At 41.2% G+C, this 10,000-nt stretch overlaps 1 protein-coding gene across 1 annotated transcript in view; it reads left to right on the forward strand.

Moving 5' to 3' along the window:
• epha5 (EPH receptor A5) overlaps positions 1-10,000 on the forward strand; it is a gene marked incomplete at both ends in the record, with an annotated part of 52,582 nt that overhangs the window by 26,543 nt on the left and 16,039 nt on the right. The window contains 2 exons of the mRNA XM_083669980.1: positions 7,961-8,085; positions 8,794-8,953. Coding sequence (XP_083526106.1) covers positions 7,961-8,085; positions 8,794-8,953 — 285 coding nt within the window. The remainder of the gene's footprint in view (positions 1-7,960; positions 8,086-8,793; positions 8,954-10,000) is intronic.

A 10,000-nucleotide genomic window follows, 5' to 3' on the forward strand; every position in this document is an offset into this window, starting at 1 on the left:
TTCAAGCGATGATTGATTGGTATTAACAGGCCCAAAGTGTGCCAAGAAAACATTCCCCACACCATTACACCACCTCCACCATGAGAAGGTGTACAGGTGTTCCTAATAAAGTCAAAGTAGATGGTTGGGGCTGTCTTTGTACATCACTATCAATCAGGCCAGGTGGTGGCGCTCTATCTATATTTGCATTTACATTTATGGCATTTAGCAGACGCCTTTATCCAAAGCGACTTACAACAACATTTGTTTAAGTAAGTGAATCATCTATTCATCAGTCATCATAAGATAAAGTAATCAATGCTCAGACCAGGGGCCATTGGCAGTCACAGTGGTAGAAGAAGATTTTTTTTTTTCTAAAAAAAAATTTATTAACAGGAGAGAAACTTACAGGGGGGTAATGGGGGTGAAGAGGTCTTTAGGAGGGAATTTTCACCACCAGTTAGAGTACGTTGGTGTTGCACTATTTATATTTCACCACCAATCAAGAAGAGTAATAGTTTAGAGCTGTTTTTGTATTTCAACACCAGAATTATTTTCCTCCCTCACCATTGTTCAGTCTAGTGGGTGGAGCTCTGTGTACCATTCACCCTCAATCAACCATGGGGGGGGGCTCAGTCTGCTCAGTCTGCTCAGTCTGCTCAGTCTGTCCTTCTCCTGAAGACTTAATCTGTTTTATTGTACCAGATGGCTCATTCAGAGAAGAGAGTTCAGAGGGAGACCCCTACCATTACAGCAAAAAACATTGGTGTCAATATTTGTTACAGTTAGTAGTTAATAGTCGGGATTAAAGCAGAGGGTTTGAGATTAGCTATGCTAATGTTAGCTAAGCTTGTGCACTTTGTAGGAATATACAATATGAGTGACAAGGAATTTGGCTAGAGGTCCCTCATGGTGCTGCTGCCACATGACAGACATGGACAATGTGTCTGTATTTAAAGAGTCTGTAATGTTTTATTGTACAGCTATGTCGTAATTAAGAAACCAATAATCAGGTAATACACTTCTACCAAGTAACTGCTTAATTCCCGGCTGTAAAGGGTTACTAAGGAGTGTATCAGTTAGCCCACCTGTTCAATGAACCCAAGCCTCTGTGCAGTGGGTGCACACACCTTTGCCATACAAACACAAAGCAATTAGCGATGAAAAGGATTACCTTTTACCTGCCAAGTCATGTCTTTGTGATAATGTGCCTCCTGCTCTCTCTTTGCTCTGTGGAGACCTTCTCTGTGGAGACCTCTTTGCTCTGTGGAGACAGACTGAGGGGGGGGCTGCTATTGACTTTTCATTACGGTAATGATGACCCTAATCGTAGCTGATGCAGAATCTGCTTTATATCAATGAGGGCTGTAATTACTGGGGAAGGCCCAAGACAGCCTGGTGGACCTGTTGCACACAGCAGCCCTGTGTGTTTGTGTGTGTGTGTGTGTGTGTGTGTGTGTGTGTGTGTGTGTGTGTGTGTGTGTGTGTGTGTGTGTGTGTGTGTGTGTATGTGTGTGTGTGTGTGTGTGTGTGTGTGTGTGCGTGCGTGTGTGTGTGTGTGTGTGTATCTGTGGTTGTGTGGGTGTGTGAAACGTGTTTGAAGTGTGTGAAGTGCTCTCGTCGATAAGGGATCCTTGAAATTAGTGATTTCACGGTGTCCTTGCAAAGCGTTTTGTGGAATAATAAACATATTGAGAAGAGTCTTTGTACTTTTTGCTGCTAAAGTCAAGGCTGATTCAAGGAGGCCTATCCCATGGAAAGCCTTCTGTAGTCCTCTCTCTGATGTCTTCAGAAGGAAATAAAGTGAATTGTTCAAGCGTTTTATTGATTTGAGTGATCAGTCAGATAGTAGGTTTACTTGACATTTACTTAACATTTCTATTACTGTGCCAAGTCCTGTTTCTATGGAGACTCTCCTCTATGCCTTTGTGTGGTGCAGCCATGTGCCTAAGTGGGTACAATCATTCAACAACGACAACAACTTTATTCAACATCAGAACAGACTAAAACAGACTGTTCTCCTGAGCCCTTGGCATGGTTATCAAAACTCATGCTCTGTCAGTAAAATAATGTATTTCCCATACAATGGGCTGTGCTTGAAGGATTACCCTATTCCATTAGAAAGCAGGGACCATATATACATAAATGTATGCACTCACTGCAATGTAAGTCGCTTTGGATAAAAGCGTCAGCTAAATGGCATATATTATGCAAGGTTATAGACTCTAGACATTGAGGAGTTAATCGTGAAAAATAAATACATAAATACAAGTACACTTCAGTAAGGCCAGTTCCCTAGAGCCTTGCCTTTGTATCAGCAAGATCTACATGGCCTAAATCCTATGTTTGAATCTAAAGTGTGTGTACATATGCAGGTGTGCAGAAGTGGCTATACAGTGTAGACTAGAACATCTATTCACTTTCCCCAAACACAACCGCTTATTCCTAACTTTCTTCCACATATTTAATATGTATTACCGTTATATTGTGATTTAGGACAAATATTTAACAAATAATTTGTGCACATCTGTTTAGCAATACATCATAGTCAAAGAGCACACCGCACAGTTCCGTAGTGCTAATTTATGTAGCAGGTGTGATGCAGGTATTCACCCTGAGGAAAAGGCTGCATCTGTTCAGCTCGTTAAGATACTATTAGGTCACCTGAAGAATTTGTCTTCGGAATTCATTATCTAACAATAGCAAGACGGATATGCCAAATAATCATTTTCATCCAGAGGTGAACTGTGGAAAAACATTTGAGTTGAATCATCACAATTCAAAATGTGTGTAAAAAAAATGCTTGTTTGGCGATCCTCAGATACCAGGGTTCGATAACTCAGGTGTGAAAGGGAGTGCGGAATTCACTTGGCATTTATGTATTTATAAAATCAATCGATTTTTCCACATCTGACTGAACTAGATCACACAGCTGATCTGGGATCCGAGATTAAGGTGCAGGCAATTATCACTTGAGTACACTGCTGTGTGAAACTCTCCATTCCGTGTCTCAGAATCGTCACACAGTAGTTTCTGTTGAAACACTGGAGAGCTGTAATGACTCACAGTGGGCAGTCCTTGAGTGAAGCTTCTTGTGTCATCATCCAATCTCCTGCTACACACAAGGGATCTCAAAGTAAATCAGAATAAGATAGTAGAGCTCTATGACATGTTTTTACTTATAATTGGTCATTAAAAGAAACCCTAAAGTTATTGCCTTAAAGGGACACGTTACAGGTCGCAGTGGCTGAATAACCAGGAACAAAGTGAGGACTGAGGTCTGTCTTTGTCTATAAACTATTCAGTGTAAGAAACCAAGTATGTGATTGTGTTATTTGGGTGAACTATCCCTTTAAATAAGTCTGCAGCTGGTGGCTCTCCAGAGCAGCGCTGAGGAGAAGCTGCAATCTGCAGATGTTGTTTTGTGCCAAAACAAGGGTGTAATTACTTCTCGCCATGTGTTGCGATGTGTTTTTGTTTACTGTAATGCTCTTTTCTTTTTTGAATGCTATCTTGTGACATTTTTCAAATTTCAAGCTACCTGGTTCTGGGTTGTTGAAACGACAAAGGTAGTCATGTCATACGCCGTGAACATGTCATACACTAACTGAAAGGCATATTTGTTGCCTGAGAAGGAGGAATTTGCTCACAGCCTTTTCTTCTACATAGATGCTAGACCATGGGACTGTAACCAGGCTAGAAAGTCTCAGACCATGCATTAGAGCAGTGGAGGCTGGTGCAGGTAGTCGGAGGACTCATTGTAATGCATGGAACGGAATGAGGAATGGTATCAAAATCTACCTCCACTAGCCTCCCCTGCATTAGAGTCACGGGTAAGAGCATACTTCTGATGTTGTACCTGGGCGATGGATGAGGGACATAGTGAATGGCTCACTTCTACTTTAGCCACTGTTCAGGCTGTATTTTTGATGCAGCATATGAGTGAGGTTCAGACATACTGTATTTCTGCTACAGTATTTGTGAGTATGATGGTGAGGACCCTTCTCTGATATTGTATTTTATGATGTTGCAAAGGACATATTTTGGATGCTACATTATACAATATGAGCATGATGGTCAAAGCATACAGTATGTCTGATGCTACATGTATGTGAACATGATAGTTTGGTGAGGGCTCATCAATAATACTATATTTGAGGATGTTGCCAAAGACATATTTCGGATACTACTGTATTATGTGAATGTAATGGTGCAGGCTCACGTATGGTGCTATATTGGAGAGTTTATATCCGGGTATATTTCTGTATGCTGTATGTATTTGAGGATTATCCTGAGGCCCCAGTGCTCTCTGAGGCCGGGTCCTTCCCATAATCCTCTTGGCAGATGCGTTGCGATTGGCCCCAAGTGTGGCTGCTGGTCCGGGCACCGCTGCCAAAGGTTCTCATCTTGCCTCCCCCCAGGACGCCCCAGAACAACACTTGTTTACAAACACCACAGCCTGTGGAGAGGGAGCTCTCCTCCAACGGGCAACGTTGACCTTTCCTTGGTAGGCTTAACACCTGATGCCTTGTGTGCAAACCTGAATTCAATTACATGGAGATGCACCAACGGGAATACATAACCAAAACAAATAAGGATATTAAGGACACAGATAGCTACTCTTCATCATATTTTGGATCATAGTCCTGAGGTAAATTGTAAACTTATTTTTCTTATTTTTTTTATTTTTTTATTATCCTCACACTTTGTATTTCAACATTTTTCCCTGCGTGGACTCAAAACACTATGTGAGATGTTACCCAGGTATGTGTGTTCCTGCTCAGGTCATACCTGACTCTATATCTCTCTATGGGTGTTCCGGTACACAGTGACAGTGCGAACTCCTCTCGCTAATGGATGCCAACACATCCCTATCAAAGGCAGGAACGCGGGTGTGATCACACTTCCTGTGTCTCAGTTCCTGTGGCATGGAGGTGCTCCATCTGTCTCGTCAACCTACAGGACAGTACAGCAGCATTGTCTGTCTGTCATATGTTGACTGCATTTTACTGCAGCTGCAATCTTGGCTAAAGGTCTTTCTCGAAAAATAGATTCTGTCACTTATCCTGGTTAAATAACAGGTTAAATAAATTATGCAGAGCGCCAGCATCCCAAGTTATCCAAAAGGAACATCTTGTTGGATAATATGTGGAGCTAATAAACATAAAAACAGAATTAAAGAGTCTAGTTACAGTTAAGACTGTTGTTTTGTTTTTTTGTAATGTACAGTAATTCCCCTGTGAAGACGATGATTTACTTGAAATGGCTATTTACCTGACACTTGTTGTAGACACCCTATGTAATACAGTACATACACTCAGAATCAGAATCAGAATTATTTTATTTCGCCAAGTATATTTGCACATACAGGAAAAAAGACTTGGTGAGGTTGGTGCATGGGACATAAAAAACAATTTAAAAAATGTATAATAATTATTAACTCAAATATTAATATCAAATATTAACAAAAAAAATACAAAATATACTAATATTGGGTAGGGCCTCACTTTGCTCTCAAAACAGCCTCAATTCTTCGTGGCATTGATTCCATAAGATGTTGGAAACATTCCTTCTTTTCTTCAGATTCTGGTCCATGGTGACATAATTGCTTCACGTAATTTCTGCAGATTTTTCAGGTGCACTTGAATCTGAAGCTGTGAATATCCCGTTCTACCACATCCCAAAGGTGTTCTATTGGATTCAGATCCGGTGACTGGGAAGGCCACTGAAGACCACTGAACTCATTTTCATGTTCATGAAACCAGTTTGAGACGACTTTTGCTTTGTGACATGGTGCATTATCATGCTGGAAGTAGCCATTAGAAGATGGGTAAATTGTGGCCATGAAGGGATGCACATGGTCAGCAACAATACTCAAATAGGCTGTGGCATTCAAGCGATGATTCATTGGTATTAACAGGCCCAAAGTGTGCCAAGAAAACCATGAGAAGGTGTACAGGTGTTCCTAATAAAGTGGTCAGTGAGTGTATATATTCAGCAAATGTAACGAATATTGGAATATCTCATGGTGTGTTCGTCCTACAATTTTTTGTTATGACAAAATCGTTGCTCCTGTTTTAGTGTGCTGTCATCCCAGATATAGATCATGGTTGTGCTGTCTAACTCAGGAAATCAATAACTCTGAAGCCGCGTCTCCTGGTTGATGGGGAGTCAACGTTAACAGGCCACTAGACCGTTTAAGTGGTCTGGCTACCCTCCGAACAATGCTCTTTCACTACTTCTTTATCTCTCTACTGTACTCTCTACTGTCTCTTCCCTGTCTCTCCGTCATTTCTCCCCTATCTCTCCCCCTCTGTCACTTGTTTTTCTGCCTTCATCCACCTCTCTCTCCGCATTTCTTCGCTGTCTCCCCCCTCTGTCTTGTCTTTCTCCTTCTCCAACCGTCTCTCTCCTGTCTCCCTATCTCTCCCTGTCTCTCCTTCATCTTCTCAGTCTCTTCCATATCTCCCCCTCCTCCCCCCGTCTCTCCTTCATCTCTCCCCCTGTCTCTAGTTCCAATGGCCATAAGGATCCAGTTTCAGGCTTTTAAGATAGGAATGATTATAGTTTTGTCTGGATAGGGCCTGGATACAGTTACTCCTTTTGTTTGGAGAAAGAAAAAAGAAAAAAAAAAGATTTATTTTCTCCTCTCCTTTCGCTGAGACTATTGAAACTTAAACGGCGTGTAGTTAGCAGCAGAGCTATCCGATTGGTACCTCAGGGAGCGTTTTGAATCTACTTAAAAGCTCTTTATCTCACAGATGCAGTCTAACACTTCCATTGAGAAATGAAAAAGAAGGTCTGGTTTCAACATTTTTCATTTAGATAGATGGAACTGTCTCCCGTTCCCTCGAATAGCAGAGCAGCTATGTGAAATGTTTAGAGAAGAAATGTGTAAAGGAGACTCTTTGTTGTTTGTTTACATGCTCCATACCATCTGTGTGTGGGGAATAATTTGCATTTGATTAAATATATTTTAGGAGAGTATTAACTTTTGTAGAGTGTGAAAATGTACAGTGTCAGGAAATTGTCTCGTTGATATTATTCAAGTGGTTTTAAAGAATGTCCTTTTTCATGATCTACATAATATTCTGTAAAGTTCTCGAAAATAGTCTTGAAGAGAGACACACTCCTCAGCATATGAATCATAATAGTTCACAACTATTGTATTCTGTATTGCTTCATGATTTTAGACTGTACCCGGCAAATTGTGTGTGAGACCGATGTTAGCATAAGTTGTTTGCAAGTCTTGGAAACTGTCGCAGAGGGGATTTGGAATCACTCTCTCTCAAGTAGCCCTGTCTGAGACATGCAAACTCAAATGTTGCCCTCAGACCTTGAGGATGTCCTCTTGGCCAAATGGTAGTCTATTGGGTCTTCCATGTGGGAGACCTGGGTTTGAACCCCACCCGTCACACATACAGATATCATTGACGGCGATCAGTATTTCCTGATCTATTATTTCCAGATACGAGAATTATTGAACAATGCATAATTAATCGTGAATTTGAGCGATTTAACAATGTCATGTTGTCATGCCTCATGAGCCAAACTAAGAAGACAAGAGAATGTTTCATCTTCTTGAATTTACTTTCAAAGGCATTTTTTCAACTGATTAATCAAATGGCAAAGATGAAAGTATTGTCAGACATCATCAATTTTTTGAATGTCTTAAATCCACTCTGATGTTCCAAAGATAGATTTGTGCTAAAGAGAATACATTTTTCAGAATGTAATATTTTGTCTCATAAAATGGTTTCTTACTTCTCATATGATCCTCAATCAGATATGATGGTGGTGTGACATACTTTTATTGCAATGTATTACATCATACTGCATAATAATTGTATTGCATATTAAATTGCTATGTGAGAGATTTGTCGCTAAGCTTGTGTGTGTGTGTGTGTGTGTGTGTGTGTGTGTGTGTGTGTGTGTGTGTGTATGTGTGTGTGTGTGTGTGTGTGTGTGTCTTCCCCATTAGCCCCAACGCCCATCAGTGTGGTCCGAAAAGGGAAGTCGGGGAAGAACAGCATCTCCGTAGCATGGCAGGAGCCAGACCGCCCAAATGGCATTATCCTGGAGTATGAGATCAAGTACTTTGAAAAGGTACAGTAGAACAACCTCAATGTTAGAGGCACTTTATAACTCACTGAGTTGGTTTCCCAGATTAAGCTTAATCCTAGACTAAAATGCATCTTCAATGGTGATTTTTTTATTGAAAATGTAATGAATTCATCTGTGTCCAGCAAATCAGATCACTATGTCCAGCTAATGTACTGTTAATTAATTAATGGTGTTTAGGCCTCACTGTATTTGGTCTACAGATTCTCAAACTATCAACTGCAACTATTTGTGTGCCTCTTCCTGCTGCCCGGTGGCAGCAGGAAGAGGCAGGTTGGAGTCGATATCATCCCTCAAGATATCACTTCACTATTCTGGGAAAGTGAGATTTTTAGCATTTAGGGAAGAAAAAGTGCCCTCGCCAGTGGTTGGGCTAATGGAGACACCATTTAGCACAGTGCTCATTTAAGCCCTTTCTGGCTAGACCTGTGTAACTGATCTCTACTGCTGGCCACACACACACACACACACACACACACACACACACACACACACACACACACACACACATACACACACACACACAAGGGTTGGGGACAGCAGAATGCCCAGGCCATCTCTCATCTCTCTTTTTCTCTCTCTTTCCCCCCCTTTCTCTCTCTCTCCCCCCTTTCTCCCCCCTTTCTCTCTCTCTCTCTCTCTCTCTCTCTCCCTCTCTCTCTCTTTCTCTCTCTCTGTCTCTCTCTCTCTTAGGACCAAGAGACAAGCTATACCATCATCAAGTCAAAAGAAACAGAGATTGTGGCTGACGGTCTGAAGCCATCCTCAGTCTACATATTCCAGATCAGAGCACGCACCTCGGCAGGCTACGGAGGTTTCAGCCGCAGGTTCGAGTTTGAGACCAGCCCCTACTGTAAGTACAGCATGCCATTCATAATATGTGAAATTATATGAACCACAACATGTAGACAACCTTTTGTCAGAGCCTCTATGGGTCAGTGCCTGTTTTCATACAGCGTGAGAGTGCTGATCTAGGATCAGTTTAGCCTATTAGATGATAATGAATACGATTATATAGACAGGTGAGGACCTGATCTCAGATTATTCATTAATAATCCTGGAGGGCTGAAACCCTTCTGGTTTTAATTCTGACTGATTCAGACCTAGAAAACAAGGCGAGTGAACTCTTTGACCAATCAATTAAATAAAAAGCAGATGGATTCTTCCCCCAGGGGCCAGTAATTGAATAGCCCTTGCTGCTGTAGACTGCTGTAGACCGCTGCTGTAGACATACCTTATTGTCAGATGATTCATTGAAAGTACCTGTAAAATAGACTATTGGCCAGGAGAAACTGTAATCCATGCTTCAGAGTTGTTTAAAAGCCCATTTTGTCATAGTCATTTTGATGTTTTTGGCTAATATATAATATCCTGGTGATGCACAATGGTATTGCAGAATGATGTTTGTGTTTTTGGGCAATACATCCTATTTTCTTAGCTCCTCCTAAAACGATTTCCCACGTGCCGTGACGTATGACATTTCATACAGCTATAGAGCTCTGAAGTGTGATGTGGCCCGGAGTCAGATATAACCCTCCGAACCCCCTTCACCTGTTTGTTTTGCGACTTAGTCAAACAACCTTTCTATTTCTCTTTTATTGAGAAATGTATCATCTGGATATGAGAATCAAGTCACAGATATGGATAAGAATAGGAATACGAGCATGATGACTCTGGCACACCCCTTATTTAAACAACTCTGAACCATTGATTGCAGTTTCTCCTGGCCCTAACCGTACTTTCAAGGTAAGGAATAATCCGACTATAAATTATGCAATATTGAACTAAGCCTTTAAACTCCCCTGATTACTTTTCACTCAGGCAGACACTACATTGTAACAGTGAAAAAAATCAAACTAACCCTTTAAATTAAAGCATTAGCGGTGAGCAAGTGTGTGAG

This window comes from Argentina silus (genome assembly GCF_951799395.1).
Source record: "Argentina silus genome assembly, chromosome: 5".
NCBI classification, from domain to species: Eukaryota; Metazoa; Chordata; class Actinopteri; order Argentiniformes; family Argentinidae; genus Argentina; species Argentina silus.